Consider the following 20,000-nt stretch of genomic DNA (forward strand, 5'->3'; position numbering starts at 1 on the left):
ATCATTTACGAAATTTACTTATTAATGCCTTATTCAGCATGGCCTTATTATAACCCTAACCCTCTAACCCTGGTTCTAACCAAATATCTCTAAATTAAGTCTTTGTTACTTAGTATATGTTCCCCTAGTGTCCAAAAAACTCTAACTTAATTCTTTGTTACTTAGAATATTTTCCCCATACTAAAGTGTTACTAAAAACTTATAACTTTGTCTTGAATTTGAAACATTTTTATTTATTTATTTTTTCACTAAAGGGTTCTGTGAATTCGCATATGAAACTGGTGGGGTTTGGTACTTCCTACAAGGTCAACAACCACTGATCTAGTGTTAGTACAGTCACAATGGAAATAAGTATTTCAGTCAGAGGTGTTAATGTATGGAAAAATCTTGACAGTGGAATAAAACAATGTAAATCTATTTTATATAGTTGAGGTTTCTGAGGTTTATCCGTTATACAGTGGTCAATACCAGGGTAGAGCGGAATATACATTAGGTCAGAAATAAATACAGAGGCTATTTCATACGTACAAGCCTGTTTCGCAGGTTTCCCTGCTCTTCAGGGAAATTATTGCTCTTCAGGGAAAATCCTCCTGACCTAACGTAAATCTCTTTTATGTGAAAAGATATGACTGATTGAAATTATACAGTATCTTCATTATTGGTTTAATTGTTGTAAAATGAAAATTATGGCTTTGTAGTATTCATAAGTTTTTCATGTGTTTCTGCTCCTTTTCATTCATAATTTGCCTCAATGTTATGTTGATTGTTTTTATTGTTCGTCCTTTGTTTGATCTTTTATGAATGAAATAAAGAAATTAACCCAACTCAACTGCTCCAGCTTTCAATAAAATAGAGAAAGACAAATTTGTTTGGTGACTTGAACGAGAACATTTTCAACACAATAACCTTGGATATACAAACTCCAAAACCAGTGAAGTTGGCATGTTGTGTAAATTGTAAATAAAAACAGCTAAATCCATTTATCAACAACACCCAGAAACTTGCGGCTTCGCTGGGCCCGAGCTCATTTAAGATGGACTGATGCAACGTGGAAAAGTGTTCGTGGTCTGACGAGTCCAAATTTCAAATTGTTTTTGGAAATTGTGGACGTCATGTCCTCCGTACCAGAGAAGAAAAGAACCATCCGGACTGTTGTAGGCGCAAAGTGTAAAAGGCAGCATGTGTGATAGTATGGGGGTGTATTAGTAACCAAGGCATGGGTAACTTACACATCTGTGAAGGCACCATTAATGCTGAAAGGTACATACAGCTTTTGGGGCAACATATGTTGCCATCCAAGCAACGTTATCATGGACGACCTTGCTTATTTCAGCAAGACAATGCCAAGCCACATGTTACAACAGCGTGGCTTCATAGTAAAAGAGTGCAGGTACTAGACTGGCCTGCCTGTAGTCCAGAACTGTCTCCCGTTGAAAATGTGTGGTGCAATATGAATCCTAAAATAGCACAAGGGAGACCCCGGACTGTTGAACAACTTAATCTGTACATCAAGCAAGACTGGGAAAGATTTCCACTTCCAAATTGTGTCTCCTCAGTTCCCAAACCTTTACTAAGTGTTGTTAAAAGGAAAGGCCATGTAGCACAGTGGTAACAATGCCTTTTTTTGACATGTGTTGCTGTCATTCAATTCTAAGTTCATGATTATTTGCAAAAAAAAACCCAACAAGTTTCTTGGTTGGAACATAATTGTCTTTGTAGTCTATTCAATTGAATATAAGTTCAAAAGGATTTGCAAATCATTGTATTCTTTTTTTATTTACCATTTACACAATGTGACAACTTCACTGCTTTTGGCTTTTGTATTAACTCTATATCATTTTTATGGGTTATTTATTCAGTCTAAAAGCATGAAGTCGACAAAAGCTCACAGTTTGTCTGCACAAAGTCAAATATTTTTTTAAACATATTCTTCTAATGTGTGGCACCTTGAGACAAGAATATGTTGATGGACTAAAAGTCTTCCTCCACTCAGTTTTAGGCATTTTTATTTATCAATTATAAAAATTGAACCACCATTGCAATTTTTTTTTTGTCTGAAAATCGCCCAACCCGAGTGTGAGCAGTATTGTTATGTACAGTAGGGAAGGTTGTATTTTGGCCTCATTCCTGTGAGAATCCTGCGTGCGACTGAAGCATTCAGGAGTCGGAGTATCCAGGACCTCCTACACTGTGCTCAAACAACCACCAGTAAGCATCTGTGAGCAGATAATACTGCATCATCTCTTTCTCTTTCAAACTTATCAGGTCCCTAGTGCATTCTTCTATCGCATTTTAAGTGAGGGATGAGGCAAAAAAAACTAACCCAGACCAGCTGTAGTATTACTTAAATCCTCTTGATTATGGAATTTACCAGAACTGCACATACTCTTCCACCCCTCGCTGGTGGATTTTAGGCTCCTCTTTTAGGCTCACTTAAGGAAAACCATCAGGTACTCAATTGGCTTCAGGTGTGAAGGAGGCATACCTAAATGTTCCCGCCAAGACACTTGTCTTCCTGGATGTGTCACCGACCGCTCTCCTTATTGTGTTGGAAGACATTTATGATGGGTAAGGATGGTGCTTCACTACGTTAGTGTACATGTTGAACGTCATGTTTACTTCCATGGACCAGCAGGGTTTCTGAACCATTGTTGGGCTGACAAACATAACTGTTTCTCGGCTGTGCTCCGTATTATTCACAAAGTATAAATAAAGACAAAATACTATTAACCGCACCATGTAAGTGTAAAAAACAACAACATTGCAATTTGTACATTTTCACAATGTACTTGGTCTAGTTTTAAACAAAGAAAACAATCCAAAGTTGTCTTTATTTTTAAGTTATACTGCCATTATTTTTTTCTCCATGTGGCCCTAAACTAAAATGACTTTGACACCAATGCTTTAATTACTCCCTATAAAGCATTTTCACTTCCAGAACCTATTGCCAAAGTATCAAAATCGGAACGGATCTAAGGTTAAAAATGTTCATTGGGACATCCCTGATTCTTAACTAATGAAGATTCTGTCAATCAGAAAGTTTCGGTTTATTTTAAAGGACACTTTTTTTCTTCTATTTTCTAACCATTTACAACAGTGTTACTACAGTACATGACATGTATATATATCATGTATATACTACAAGTTATTTTTAATACTACATTATTTGTAATGTAGTATATTTGTATACTTACATCATGTATACATTACATGTTAATATGAATACTACTACATGACATAATACTTAAATCATCTATATGAAACATTGATGGAGATGTTAGAATGTTTTTAGAGCGCTTTATAGGCAGAATAGATCGATTCCTATTGACTCCATTGTTAGCTGACATTAAGTGACGTTTTTTTACGAGTTAGGGTTAGGTTTACCCGTGAAAAGTGATTGTCTCACATAAGGATTCTGTATGATTGGCAGAATTCCCTCCAAAAGTGCAGTTCCCCCTATAAAAAGACGCAATGCCTAAACATTAGGATGCAATGTTGTGGAAGCGCTCCATTAGCCACCTGTAGACCGTGTACTCATTGGGGGGTCCTGAAAAGGCATCCGAGCTGTTTCTCTTGCCAAAATTGCCTGTCCACAAAACCGTGTCATTGAGGACGATGATGGCGGAGAGAGCGGGGAGGCTGACAGGATGGATGCTCTGGCGGAGCAAAACGTCCACCTGCAAAGCGACACACAGTTAGGGACAGGAAATACATACTTTTATTGACTTTTTGTCCAGCAAACTTTGCATAATAAAACCTAGTTAATGAGTCCACCTGCAGGGTGACACATTTAGGTGAGAGAATATATATATATATTTTTTAACAAATGTTACCTCTTCTTCCACCTGCAGTAATTACATTTTATTTGACTTTTTTTGCATAGCTAATGAGTCCACCTGCGGGGGAACACACCTTCACTAAGGGGACTGGCTTCAGAGGCAAACAAACGCTACTTTTTATCCGCCTGCTGTATGCCAAACTTTTTTTTGTTGTTGTTTCCGCCAGATTGGAGAAATGAAGCAAATGACACGCTTTTCATTCCGTCACTGGCCAGTTCTTTTTATCCCTAACGCTCGCACATTAGCGCTCTGCAGCGTCTGGCAGCAGCGAAAAGGAAGGCCACAAACAGATGCTCCACTCGTGTTGCAAACACGCCAGCGCCGTGTTTCACTCCAGGCAATTAGCTTGTGGGATTCTGGAGGAGGGAAGAGAGATTGGTCCCGGTTGTGTGTGTGTGTGTGTGTGTGTGTGTGTGTGTGTGTGTGTGTGTGTGTGCGTGTGTGTTCTTGTATTTCTACCCTTCTTGAGACATCAACAAGGAAAAGTAGCCTCCATATGAGGAGGTGTGAACAAGTGATGACATAAATCATGGTCCCAATACGGAAAACCATTGCATCTAATAGAGAGCCAAATACTAAATTCCGTAAACATTGCTCCAAAGTCAGGATTTTTTTGTTGATTTAATGTGCATACAAAAGTAAACATTGACAGGTGCAAAGGCAACAATATATGATGAAACAAGATGGCAGCTAAAGAAGGACTTCGTAATTTGTCCCCGAAAAAACACGCCTGGTGAAAAGCTGATTTTACCACTTCTGGTGCTGAGCAAATACACTACGCTACTAACACTATAATGGCAATTAACAGTTAGCTTCTACAGCTGGGTTGCCCAATGAGCGGCACAATGGCCATCTGTGGTCCGTAACTCCTTTGTCATCGGCCTTAAGCACATTACATTAATTGGGGACGGTGTGGCAAACTTGTGGGAGTGGCCGTGCCAGCAATCTGAGGGTTACTGGTTCAATCTCCGCCTTCTACCATCCTAGTCACGTCCGTTGTGTCCTTGAGAAAGACACTTCACCCTTGCTCCTGATGGGTCTTGGTTAGCGGCAAGCATGGCAGCTCCCGCTATCAGTGTGTGAATGGGTGAGTGTAAATGGGTGAATGTGGAAATAGTGTCAAAGCGAGAGAGAGAGCGAGAGAGCGAGAGAGAGACAGAGAGAAAGAGAGAGAGAGAGAGAGAGAGAGAGAGAGAGAGAGAGAGAGAGAGAGAGAGAAATAGTGTAATAGCTTGAAGTAAATTATGAAGATTAAAAAAAAATACAAAATAATAAAAATTTTACTAAAAGCAAGCTCAAAGCGGTTGCCTAGCAACCAAAAACTACGCCGAGTTTACAGCTGTTTTAAAGTGCTTCCAACGTCGCTGAGTGTTATAAGTTGACAGACTAACACCTCAAATTGATCTGTGAACAACACAAGGTACGCATTGTTGGAACAACCAAGTTAAATGTGCCGCAAGTTGCTAAAGTAACTGCCGTTTAAGACACAAGAGGCACTGACGTCATCGATCTGCCGCTATGCCAAAAGCTAAAGGGAAAACTGAAAGCCCGAAACCTTCGGTGTCAGTCGACAAAGGACACAACTGGGACCAAGATTTGAGACTGGACACAGGACATGATGGGGAACAAGGAGTACTACTAAAAATACTCCATGAAATGAAAGAAGAAATTAAAGAAATAAAAAAAGATCTGAAAAAAGCAATGGAAGAACACAAACAAGATGTGAAAAGTCTGCAGCAAAATATTGAAAGTCTGCAAACTCAAATCATCACCAGAAAAAATGAAGTCTCTGATATGTGCCAACAATTGAAGACCTTTCAAGAAGATATGCGCCAACAAATGAAGAACCTTCAAGAAGACAACTACATGCTGTGGAATATCATAGATGAAATGGAGCAGGATAAACGAATGAATGATATCATCGTGACAGGGGACCGAATTAATCCAAGATCCTATGCGAAAGCTGTGAATAATGAAGGTGAACCAGATGAAATGGATATTGTCTCGGCAGAACAGGAAGTGGTCAACTTCCTGCAATCAAAGGAAATTGAAATCGACATTAATACCATCGAAACATACATCCCACTGAACAAAAGAGACAACAACGCCACTCCAGTCGTGCTCGTGAAATTCGTAAACAGAAAATCTAAAATGGCATTGCTGAGACAGGGAAAGAAGCTGAAGGGAACAAATGTGTACATGAATGAGCATCTCACTAAACGTAATGCTGGAATCGCCAAGAAAGCACGCGACTTGAGAAAGCAGGGAAAAATCCAGGGAACTTGGAGCGCTAACTGTAAAATCTACATCAAGTTGAATGGAGGTCCAGAAGCAAGAGTAATTGTTGTCAATGACATCAAAGACCTGGACAAATTTTAAGTTTATACAGCTTCCACAACAACGATGATAATGGACTCTGACAAAAAACAAGCACCTAAAGTCAACATCAACACTACTACGTTGCAAGGGACAACTAAAAAAGAAGACTTAGATTCAGGACTGCATCTACCTACATTTATAGAGATTATTGAAACGACATCAAAGATTGTTGAGCAAGGAAATATGGAACTAAAAAACTTCTGCAACAAAGAGCACAAAAACCAGGATTTGGGAAACGATATAGATCCAGATACAATTTTTTTTCCCACATTAGTAATTATTGTTTTCATTACACAGATGAGCAATATAATAGCAACATTAAAAGTGACAACAAATTGTCAATTATTCATTTTAATAGCAGAAGCTTGTATGCAAACTACAACAACATTAACAACACATCAACGAACCCTTCAAAGTGATCGCCGTTACAGAAACATGGATTGATGATAAAAAAGGAATAGATTTTGATCTGGTAGGATATGAACTAAACTATATTAACAGAACCAACAAAAATGGAGGAGGAGTAGCTGTGTATGTGATGAAGAACCTGAACTACAAAGTGGTAAAAAACATGTCATTTGCTACGGATAATATCTTAGAATGTATTACCATTGAAATATGTCAGGAAAATAGCAAAAACATACTCATCAGTTGTATATACCGATCACCTAAGTCAAGTATAGAAACATTTGAAGAATGGATCAAGGCAACTTACATGGACAATGGTAAAAAAATAATTTTCTTATGCGGTGACTTTAATATTGACTTATTGAACCCCAACAAGCAAAAGTTTATTGATGACTTCATAGTTTTTTTGTACAGCATCAGTTTATATCCTAAAATCACAAAGCCAAGCAGAATCACAGGACATTGTGCCACGCTTATTGATAATATTTTTACTAATGATTTTGATAATAACACTACAAGTGGTTTACTTATAACCGACGTTAGTGATCATCTGCCAGTTTTTACAATATATGATCGAAACTGCAAAAAGAACATGGAAGACAAAAGGACATTTCAAAGACTGTGCACAGAGAAGAGGATGATTGCTTTCAAAATGGAGCTACAAAAGCAAGTTTGGGACAATGTGTACAATGAAGAAGAGGTTGATGAAGCATACGAACATTTCTTAAACAAGTTCATAATACTTTATGACAAACATTGTCCATGGAGACAACTCAGTAGTAAACAGAGAAAGAATAATCAACCATGGATGACAAAAGGATTAAGAAATGCTTGTAAGAAGAAGAATACGCTATATGGAAAATGTATAGTAAAAATAACTACAGAGGCAGAAGTTAAGTACAAAAAGTATAAAAACAAGTTAACAAACATACTACGATCATGTAGAAAAGAATATTACAGTGAATTATTGGACAGCAACAAAAATAATATGAGAGCAACATGGGGCTTAGTGCCACTAAGCGTGATTACCCCCAATACTTCTTAGACGGAAATAAACATAATGACAACATAAAGGAAGTAGTTGAAAGCTTTAATAACTACTTTGTAAATATTGGACCAAAATTGGAAGAAAGGATTCCAGACCCAGTTTCAACTGAGGACTATTATGTTACCATAGAGCGAAATCCCAACTCCATCCATCCATCCATTTTCTACCGCTTATTCCCTTTTGGGGTCGCGGGGGGCGCTGGCGCCTATCTCAGCTCCATGTTCCTCAGTAATGTGACACAGGAGGAAATAGTTAAAATTGTGAAAAAATGTAAATCAAAGACTTCAACTGATTGTAATGGAATTGATATGGATACGATAAAAAAGGTGATTGATGAGATCTCAGGACCATTAATGTATATTAGTAACCTCTCATTTCAAACAAGTACAAAATGAATATAGCTAAAGTTGCACCAATTTATAAGACTGGTGATAAACATCTATTTACAAATTATAGACCTGTTTCTTTACTTCCACAATTTTCTAAAATCATTGAAAAACTGTTCAATAACAGATTAGAGAGTTTCATAAATAAATATAGAATACTCGAAGAGAACCAATATGGATACAGAGCTAATGTTTCAACTTCAATGGCTTTAATTGAAATCACAGAATAAATTACCAATGCAATAGATAGTAAAAAATGTGCGGCAGCAGTGTTTATGGATCTAACAAAAGCATTTGACACAATTAATCACAATATTTTAATAAAAAAACTGGAACGATATGGCATCAGAGGGTTAGTCAAAAATTGGATAAGAAGTTATCTAACGAACAGGAAACAATACGTGAAGCTAGGCTAACACACTTCTACAATGCTAAATATTTCCTGTGGTGTACCCCAGGGATCAATACTAGGACCTAAATTATTCAATCTCTATATAAATGACATTTGTAAAGTTACAAGAGATTTAAACTTAGTATTATTTGCGGATGATACAACAGCGTTTTGTTCAGGAGAGAACACACAGTGGATAATACAAATAATAACAGAAGAAATGAAAAAATTAAAAAAATGGTTTGTCAAAAACAGACTATCATTGAATCTCAGTAAAACTAAAATAATGCTATTTGGTAATAGTAGAAAAGAAAGTCAAACACAAATACAAATAGACGGAATAGAAATTGAAAGAGTAAATTAAACCAAATTTCTAGGTATAATGATTGATGATAAATTGAACTGGAAATCTCATGTAAAAAATATACAACATAAAGTAGCAAGAAATACATCAATAATGAATAAAGCCAAATATGTTCTAGACCAAAAATCACTTTATATTCTCTACTGCTCACTAGTGTTACCATATCTGTGTTACTGTGTAGAAATATGGGGAAATAATTACAAAAGTACACTTCATTCACTAACAGTGTTACAAAAAAGATCAGTTAGAATAATACATAATGTTGGATATAGAGAACATACAAACCCTTTATTTATTGAATCAAAGATACTGAAATTCCACGACATAGTGGAATTGCAAACAGCTAAGACTATACACAAAGCAAACTATAACCTGCTTCCCAAGAATATACAACAATTCTTCTCAACAAAAGAAGAGAAATATAATCTTAGAGAAAAATGTAATTTAAAACATTTGTATGCACGTACAACACTTAAGACCTTCAGTATATCAGTATGTGGAATTAAATTATGGAATGGATTAAGCAAAGCAATCAAACAATGTACTAATATGATCCACTTCAAGAAACTCTTCAAACTGGAAGTGTTTACAAAGTACAAAAATGAAGAACCATGATAAACATTATGATTTTACTCACTCATTCATTCTCAAAATAATCTGATTTATCTCATCGTAAGGAATAAAACTTACTTCACCAATTATTTATTTATTTATTTATTTGTATTGTGATTACTTATTACTTATGGAGTATACATTGTGAATACATTGAGAACAGGAAGTGAATAAAAGTTTTAGCAACTGTTATGTAAAGAAAAGGGGTAGGATTAAATAAACTCAGCTTCTTCCTACTCCTTTTCGAACATGTTGAAAAGAGAAACTGGAAATTGTGATGTATCATGTTGTATGCTTGCATGTTCGAAATAAACTCAAACTCAAACTCAAACCCGTCTTGGTTGGGGCTGGCTGGGTCTAGTCCCCTCTTCCATTGTGGTAGCTTGGTGCGGCAGGGTATTCCGAGTTGCTGCGAGACGGCCAGCTGCTGGGGTAGTGACGTTGTGTGTCAGCATGTCTGTGATCTTATTTCAAATCTTTTTTTGTGTGTGTATATATGTATACAAAGGTATGTGTGTATATGTATGTATGTGTATGTATATATGTGTATGTGTGCATGTAAGTATGTATATGTGTGTATGTATATATATGTATGTATATATTTGTATATATGTGTATGTATTATGTATTTATATATATATGTGTATGTGTATATGTATGTATGTATGTGTATATATACATGTATGTATGTGTGTGTATATGTATGTATAAATGTATGTGTATGTATGTATATATGTATATGTGTATGTATGTGTATATATACATATGTGTATTGCATATATGCATGTATGTATGTGTATATATATTTTTATTTTTATTTTTTGTTGTTGTTTGTTTTTTGTTTTGTTTTGTTTTGTTTTGTTCTTTTGTTTTTTCCCCCTCCCTCGGGGGTGGGGGGCTTCGACAGGGCATTTGTTGGTTGTTCCATCTCCATCGTTGGGATCCCGAGTGGGGTGGGTGGTTCCCGTGGCCCTGCGCTTGGTGGTCCTGTGGTGGCCGATTTGGGTGGAGTGGCCTGGTGTGGACCGCGCCGTGCTTCCCGGGGGTGTGGTCGTGGGGTTTTGGGTGCTGATGGGGCGGGGGCGGTCTTCCCGTCCGGTTGTGGGGAGTCTCTGGGTCCCCCCGGGCGGGGCGTCCCGTCTTTCTGTCCGTGTGGGGGGTTGTCTCTCGCTGGCTTGGGGTCCGGCCGTCTGTTGCTTCTCTCGTGCCCTGTCCTCTGCCGGGCGCGTCTGTCTGCGGCCTGCTGCTGGTTCTTCGGGGTAGCGCGGTGGGGTTCCTGTCGCTGGCCGGCCTGGCTGCGTGGGACCGGTGGTCCCTGGTTCCCTGGGCGCCACACCTGCTGTTTAGGTTGTGCTCTCTGGGCGGCTGGGGCCGCACTCTGACTCCCACGCATACTGGGAGTCAAATATATTGTACATACAAACACACATTCTCACACACACACACCGTTATTCATACATACAAACTAACATACATGGGTACCTACGCTCCCACACACATACACAAATACAGTACATACCTACATACTCCAAGTTCGTCCATCTACACGCACATTCACGGTACAAACATACACATACTGTACATATACTGTACATTCACTGTACAAACAAACGTACATATACATTTACTGTACAAACATTCATATGCACATTCTGTTCATATACAAGTACATATACATACATACACTCATGCACATAATCATCTTTCATCAAACATATATCAACGTTGTTGCCCAAGTGTAAACTGGGTAACACATGGCATACTGACAAAGCTTAACCCACTGTTACTATAACAATCTACAAGATTAATATAGGTTGCCTCTCTCTTTTTCTTTTCATCTTTCGGAATTCCTTTTTTTAAATTTTTTTTTTATCTTTCTAGTTATCATTATGTACACATATTGTTGCATATGAACAACTCTATTTTTGATAATAGAGGTCAACTATTGGTATTGTTCATGATCAATAGCGCTTTTTCTTTTAGTATTTGTATTGCTCCAGTTGTAGTGTAAAAATGCATTTCTATATTATTAATTATTTCACTAACTGCTTCTTTGCTATCACTTTTACGATCATATTTGTACATATTGTATGTGCTGGTGTTGTTCTATTGTTGTTATTGTTATTGTTGTGTTTGCAGTTGTTGTTTTTGTCTCTCTGTCTAATCCCCCTCTTATCTCCACAATTTCCCCCTCTGTCTTCCTTTTTAACTCTTTCTATCCCCTCCTGCTCCGGCCCGGGTGCACCAAATGATAATATGAATACATTTAATAAAGTTAAACTCAAATAAGGCAACAAGAGAAGTATCCTACACTTCTCTTATGTAAAGTAAATCTGAACAGCTGATATGGGCATCTACATCAACTATATGATTTGCCTAAGCAGCTGGACAGGACAAAAAAAAAAAAAAAAACCCCAAAAAAGTACCAATTATTGTCACACACACACTAGGTGTGGTGAAATGTGTCCTCTGCATTTGACCCATCCCCTTGTTCACCCCCTGGGACATGAGGGGAGCAGTGAGCAACAGCGGCCGGGAATAATTTTCGGTGATATAACCCCCAATTTCAACCCTTGATGCTGTGTGCCAAGCAGGGAAGAATGCTGGTATGAGCTTTTAAACATAACCCGTTAACTGCTGCCAATCAAATGGTGAATAAGATACTCTATAGGGTTCATATGTTTATAAATCTGACTGTGATGAAGTCAGTGCCTCACCAGCCATGAACCTCACCGCACGTCATTGGTAGGTTCCCTCCGGGTATTCCGGCTTCCTCCCACCTCCAAAGACATGCACCTGGGGATAGGTTGATGGGCAACACTAAATTGGCCCTAGTGTGTGAATGTGAGTGTGAATGTTGTCTGTCTATCTGTGTTGGCCCTGTGATGAGGTGACGACTTGTCCAGGGTGTACGCTGCCTTTCGCCCGATAGTAGTTGAGATAGGCACCAGCGCCCCCCAAAGGGAATAAGCGGTAGAAAATGGATGTATGGATGTATGATGGATGCTGATGCATTCAAACTAAGAAAGTTCCCAAAGGTAGGTGTGCCACACTCGTGGCGTCGTACTCAAAAAGGCTGTAATTGCTGCCAAAGGCGGGGTGACAACGTATTGAGCAAAGGCTGTGACTCAGGGGTGTCAAACCTGCGGCCCGGGTGAATTTGTCAGGTTTAAAAAAGGAGCTGAACTTGTTGAATGACATAAAGTGCTGTTCTAAATGTGTCCACTGGAGGTCACAAAAGCAATTCAGCGGTGCATGACTTCACAGGTGGTGGCGCTGTGTTAAGATGGAGACAACTCTTCCTGTTTGGAGAGGATGTACTTATGCTGCTTGTTAGTGATAGAATACAACATGTACCTTGTCAAAGATGTTGTTGCTAATGTAAACTGTGACATTTACACACAAATACATGTCTTATACTGCATTACCGTATATAGAAGTTGTTTCTATACTGCATTATTATATATAGAAGTCGTTGTTTTTATACTGCATTACCATATTTAGAAGTTATTGTTTTTATACTGCATTACCGTGTATAGAAGTTGTTGTTTTTATACTGCATTACCATATATGGAATTTGTTGTTTTTATTCTCCATCATCATATATGGAAGTTGTTGTTTTTATACTGCATTACCGTATATGAAAGTTGTGGTTTTTATACTGCATTTCCGTACATAGAAGTTATTATTTTTATACTGCATTATCATATATGGAAGTTGTTGTTTTATACTGCATTACCATATACAGAAGTTATTGTTTTTATACTGCATTACCGTATATAGAAGTTGTTGTTTTTATATTGCATAATCATATATGGAAGTTGTTGTTTTATACTGCATTACCATATACAGAAGTTATTGTTTTCATACTGCATTACCGTATATAGAAGATGTTGTTTTCATACTGCATTACCAGAGGTGGGTAGAGTAGCCAGAAATTGTACTCAAGTAAGAGTACTGTTACTTTAGAGATTTATTACTCAAGTAAAAGTAAGGAGTAGTCATCCAAATATTTACTTGAGTAAAAGTAAAAAGTATGTTGTGAAAAAACTACTCAAGTACTGAGTAACTGATGAGTAACCTGTTCGTTTAATAATTACGGCAACAGATAATGCACAAAACATAAAAATAGCAATGAGCAAATTCATAGCCAGGAATATCTCTTAAGCAACTAAAACAATAATACATATTAAATAATAATACATTAAAATAAAAAATGTAAGGCAAATTGAGCCACAATAACTTAACAGCACCATAGGCTCAGTAGGCATTTATTGATTGATTGATTGATTGAAACTTTTATTAGTAGATTGCACAGTACAGTACATATTCCGTACAATTGACCACTAAATGGTAACACCCCAATAGGTTTTTCAACGTTAATCAATTACTTAATAAATGACCAAGTCGAGGTGATCTACCTCATATATACATACACACACATATCATATATATATATATATATATATATATATATATATATATATATATATATATATATATATATATATATATATATATATATATATATATACAGTATAAAATTTATAGTTTTTTATTTTGCCGTTTTTGTTGAAATGTTAAAGGTGTTTTAATGAATATACATGCATGTTTAACATATAGATTCCTATCTTTCATGAAGACAAGAATATAAGTTGGTGTATTACCTGATTCTGATGACTTGCAATGATTGGAATCAGACAGTAGTGCTGATAATGTCCACATTTTCAAATGGAGGAGAAAAAAAGTTCCTCTTTTCTGTCTAATACCACATGAAAGTCGTTGGTTCTTGGCATCTTATTTGTCCAGCTTCCATATTCGTTTTTATACACTTTACAAAAAATACATTGGCGGCAAACTCCGTAGCTTGCTAGTTTGTTTGCGCTGGCTTTCGGAGACTCTTATCTTGTTAGCGCAGGCGCGATGGAGCGGCGCTTTTATTGTGAAGACAGGAACTGTGCGATCAGCCTCTAGGCTTGTGACGGGAAGTACGGTTGAAATAAAGTGTCGTTTTTCCTTACACTTTTGATTGATTGATTGAAACATTTATAAGCAGATTGCACAGTACAGTACATATTCTGCACAATTGACCACTAAATGATAACACCCCAATAAGTTTTTCAACTTTTTTAGGTCGGATTCGACGTGTGACGGTCACGTGACCGCCTGGTTTTGTTTGATTGGTCTAACGTCACCAGTGACTGCATTTGATTGGTGAAACGAAGGCATGCGTGGATCCTGCTTTGAATGCGTGTCTGACAAAATCAAAACAAACAAAACGTGCATTAACAGATCGATAAAAAAAAAAGTAGCGAGTAACGAGCTGATTGTAGATAAATGGAACGGAGTAAAAGTAGCGTTTCTTCTTTATAAATATACTCAAGTAAAAGTAAAAGTATGTTGCATAAAAACTACTCTTAGAAGTACAATTTATCCCAAAAGTTACTCAAGTAGATGTAACGGAATAAATGTAGCGCGTTACTACCCACCTCTGTGCATTACCATATATGGAAGTTGTTGTTTTTATTGTCCATCATCATATATGGAAGTTGTTGTTTTTATACTGCATTACCATAAGTAGAAGTTATTGTATTTATACTGCATTACCGTATGTGGAAATTGTTCTTTTTGTACTGCATTACCGTATATGGAAGTTGTTGTTTTTATACTGCATTACCATAAGTAGAAGTTATTGTTTTTATACTGCATTACCATAAGTAGAAGTTATTGTTTTTATACTGCATTACCGCATGTGGAAATTGTTGTTTTTATACTGCATTACCGTATAAGGAAGTTGTTGTTTTTATACTGCATTTCCGTACATAGAAGTTATTGTTTTTATACTGCATTTTTATACTGTATATGGAAATTGTTGTTTTTATACTGCATTACCGTGTATAGAAGTTGTACAGCCCTTAGCTCTGGGCCGATACTGTGGGCGACTGTGTTGACCAGTTTGACGCGTGCAAATGATTGATTGTCCAGTACTGTAGTTTTGTGTTTGGATATGACAATCCGTTTATTTTATGCTATCCCCAAAAAATTAAATGTAGGCTGTTCAGGCTGGGGGATATATCGATATAAACAATATATCGCTGGTTTGTCTCTGTGCGATATAGAAAATGACTATATCGTAATATTCGAGTATACGTTCTATCACAGTTGCTTTTAGCTGCGGGCATTCAGGCTCTTCTCACTCTTTCCTGTCTTTCCTCACAGACAAGCATTCTTGCATACGTCACAACTGTCACATCATACGTCACATACACCCTACCTCACCCAACAGAGAGGTAGCGGCTTGGCTAACGTTAGCTGCTAGCGTAGCCGTACGAGTGCGGATCCGCGGAAGTTGCGGATCTGGTAACAAATTAAGGAAGACTTCATTCCCAAGAAAAACAGCAGGGTTTCCATTGTCTGGCGGTGGTTCGAATTCAAGTGGGAATATGTCGAACATACAACCGTAATAAGTCAAGCATGTGGTACTAGCGTTGCTATAAAAAGTAGCATTATTGCTAATATGTACCATCATTTGAAAAGTCACTCGCTAGAGAGTGAAGAGAATTTCATAACCTTAGTAACATACCACATAGTGAAGGACGAATACTATTTGATTTCCTATTATATAGCTCATTTTTATTCAACACTTAAAATGTCTCTGACAATTTTGCACTTTATGTTTAGGAAATGACTTGAATGTTTGCTTAATGACTTTAATAAATACACCTTAGGTCAATTGACTTAGTTGTGATTTCCTTCTCTGCATGAAAGTTTAAAAGTAGCATATATGAATGCAGTATGAAGAAGAATGTTTTAATGTATACACATAGAATCATCATACTGCTGTGATTATATGCATCAAGTGTTCATTCAAGGCCAAGGCAAAATATCGTAATATATATTGTATATTGTGATATGGCATAAAAATATCGCGATATTAAAAAAAGGCAGTATCGCCCAGCCCTATAGGCTATACAACAAAAAGTATGCTGACCTTGAATGACACATTGTCACGGCACAACACGACACGGTCGAAAACTGTTTGTCTTCCAATCGCCCCCAAGTGTTCCCAGGTGAACCCAATTAAAGAAAGCTACCATGGCAACCGCACCATAGCAACGGTCCCATCTCTGTCACCACTTCCTGGTTCTTAACAAGAAGTGGGCGGAGCAAATCTGCAGAAAAAAACATGAACTGAGGCCAACAATCAATTAGAAAAAATTAAAATAAAAACAATATAAACAAATAAGGAGATTTGGCTCCAACAGAAGTTGTTGTTTTTATACTGCATTACTGTATATGGAAGTTGTTGTTTTTAAACTGCATTACTGTATAATGAAGTTGATGTTTTTATACTGCATTACTGTATATGGATGTTCTGATCATCTCTGCATTCATGTTGTACTTATTACAGGGGACACATTTTGTGCGCACAGATACATTTGCTGAAATAATATGCATCCCCTTCTAACTTCATTTGTGATTCATGAAATGAGTCTAAATCTATAAGTTTTGTTGTAGATGAAAATTCCTTTTAATATTCTTATTAATGTCATCTTCTAAAATACTGGAAATTAACACCAATGGGAGCATTTTAAAATTGTATTATCACATTGTTTGTTCAGGAAGTATAAATGACGACAAATGAAGATAGAATACTAATAACTGGAACATGTAAGTGTAAACAAAAACATTTTCAGAATGGTTTATTTTTAAACGAAGAAAACAATTTAAAGTTGTCTTTATCTTTGAGTTATCATGCCATGATTTTACCCACTCGGGAGTAGATTTTTTTTCCATGTGGCCCCTTAACTAAAATGACTTCGACACCCCTGGTGTGAATACTGAGTGAGTTGTTTATTCAGGACAATGCACATTAATAAACAATCTGATTTACAGATTGTAAATGGGCCATATTATAGCCCTTATGCTAGTTCAAAAGTTTGCTGTCATCCCAAAACAAAAACACGGAAGTACAATGAAACATTACAATTTCCAATACACGGACACAAAAAATAAAAACAATGAAATTAGTCAACTAACAATTTAAGATGCATATGCACATGTTAGTTCCTATTTTTATGTTTCTAATACATTTGCAAGAAACAAAAAAGTTTCACGTTGTCATTTTAGTGTATTGCGTAAATAACTTTGAGGACAACAATGGAATTATTATTATGATTATTATTTAATTAAATTCATGCATATATTTATGTATGTATAAAGTCTTATCAAACATATTTTAATTGATATTAATTATGTGTCTATCAATAAATATATGGACTAATTTTCTCATTGTTTCCCCAGTACAAAACTGTTGCCCTATTCTAGCACCGGAAAAAAAAAGAGCTTGCCCAAACACTAGTACCAACAAGGGAAGACATAGCCGCTGGTAGAACAATCTCCTCCTACCTTTTCCAGAGCATCTTTCAGACTGGGAATGGGATGCTGCAGTGGTAAAGGCTCGGGGAAGCGAGGACACCTCATTTCAAGCTTGGAGTTGCGACCCAGCACTTCATCTTCAAAGAAAAAGAGCAATTGTTTTGATATTAGAATAATCTCAAGCTCAAGTAATGTGTAACCATAGTTGGCCAAACTTCAGGAATTCTCTGCCATACCTGCATCTATCCATCGGATTAGAAGGTGGTTGAAGTGCTATCCATTGCGTTCTACATGCGCTACCTGCAGCTCTTAAGCTATTATGAACATTTTTAGTCTGAAGACGTAACGATGCATTTCGGACAAAAGACACGAAACTTTCCCCTTCTATGTCAGCACATACAGATATGGAATGATGTGAGGATAACAAGTCACACGTTTCACCTTCACATGTCCATTGTGTTAAACTAAGCATTTAGCGTTTAATTTGTGTCCAAAACGTACTGAGTAGTGACATCACAACTAACTGGGAAAAAAAATAAAAATGGGAGAATTTGCATGTGAATGACAAGGCCAAACTGAAATGCTATCAAAGTAGCACGTAACAAAACAGGCTCTGACTCTTAAAAGGGAACTGCCATTTTTTGTATCCATCCATTAATTTTTTACCGCTTATTTCCTTCGGGGTCGCGGGGGCGCTGGTGCCTATCTCAGCTACAATCGGGCGGAAGGCGGGATACACCCTGTATGTACATAAATAATATATACATATATACATATATATATATATATATATATATATATACACAAACACACATACACATATATACATTACATATATGTATATTTATATATACACTGTATATATACTGTACATATCTATATACTGTATACTATATATGTACAGAACATGTACAGTATACATATATGCATATATACACATACATACAAATCTATATATATATATATATAGAGAGAGAGAGATTTGTATGTATGTATATACATATGTGTATATATGCATATAAATGTATACCACTTTTTTTCAGCTATTAAAGCTTCAACTCTTCTGGGAAGGCTCATCCACAAGGTTGCGAAGTGTGTTTATAGGAATTTTCCACCATTCTTCCAAAAACGCATTGGTGAGGTCACACACTGATGTTGGTGGAGAAGGCCTGGATCTCAGTCTCCATTTTAATTCTTCCCAAAGGTGTTCTATCGGGTTCAGGTCAGGACTCTGTGCAGGCCAGTCAAATTCCTTCACACCAGACTCTGTCATCCATGTCTTTATGGACCTTGCTTTGTGCACTGGTGCACAGTCATGTTGGAAGAGGAAGGGTCCCGCTACAAATCGTTCCAACACGGTTGGGAGCATGAAATTGGCCAAAACGTTTTGGTATCCTGGATTCGTGGAAAGTTCTTTTAACTGGAACTAAGGTGCCAAGCCCAATTCCTGAAAAAAAAAAACCCCACACCATAATTCCTCCTCCACCTGTGTACTAACCACCAAGTGGTTAGGACACCTGCTTCTGATCATTTGGATGGGTTGCCAAATACTTTTGGCAATATAGGGTATGTGGATTTCCATATGTATCCAACATTTCGCTTTTCTAAAGTATAAGTCTACAGCAGATATGGATCATCATTTAAAAACGACCAGCGGGCCGCATTTTGGACGGCGGCAGGCCGGATCCTTTTGGGCACCTTTGGCTTTCCTTCCCTGTTCTATGGTCTTTCACTAAGACTGCCTTCATGTTACTAAGGTACTGTGACTGTGGAGACCACGGACAATGTCTTTTGTGCGTCAAGAACATGTCAGCAGCCGAAATCCAGCAGCTGTAATTCGCGGTGAAAAAAATGCCAGCTTCCTGTGATTCATTTTCCCAGAACAAGTCATAATGATACAACAATCTGTCAGCCGACCTTGTAAAGTCGTTTTTGACACCCAGTTGATCCATTCAGTCACACAACATGGCTGGAAAGGCTTTCAGATGCTAGATGATGATGATGCTTCATTGTGAAGAAACACTAATTGTCCTCCTGGGTCTTATCCAAAGCAGTTTTTGCCTTGAATATGTCTTTGTGCTGGACACAGAAGAGGAAGAAGACTTCCTTGTGTGCAGGTTGGTGGGAACACACTATATTTTTGGATCAATTACACTTGGCAGTATTTTTGTGGAAAAGAAACAATCTTTTTCAA

General features: G+C 37.2%; 1 protein-coding gene across 2 annotated transcripts in view; it reads right to left on the reverse strand.

The window, feature by feature from the left end:
* lactbl1b (lactamase, beta-like 1b) overlaps window positions 1–20,000 on the reverse strand; it is a 53,825-nt gene that overhangs the window by 6,777 nt on the left and 27,048 nt on the right. For both annotated transcript variants that reach the window (XM_061886384.1, XM_061886393.1), the window contains 2 exons: window positions 17,837–17,943; window positions 3,520–3,677 (listed from right to left, as the gene is read on the reverse strand). In XM_061886384.1, coding sequence (XP_061742368.1) covers window positions 3,520–3,677; window positions 17,837–17,943 — 265 coding nt within the window. The remainder of the gene's footprint in view (window positions 1–3,519; window positions 3,678–17,836; window positions 17,944–20,000) is intronic.

This window comes from Nerophis ophidion, linkage group LG02, assembly GCF_033978795.1.
Source record: "Nerophis ophidion isolate RoL-2023_Sa linkage group LG02, RoL_Noph_v1.0, whole genome shotgun sequence".
Taxonomy (NCBI): Eukaryota; Metazoa; Chordata; class Actinopteri; order Syngnathiformes; family Syngnathidae; genus Nerophis; species Nerophis ophidion.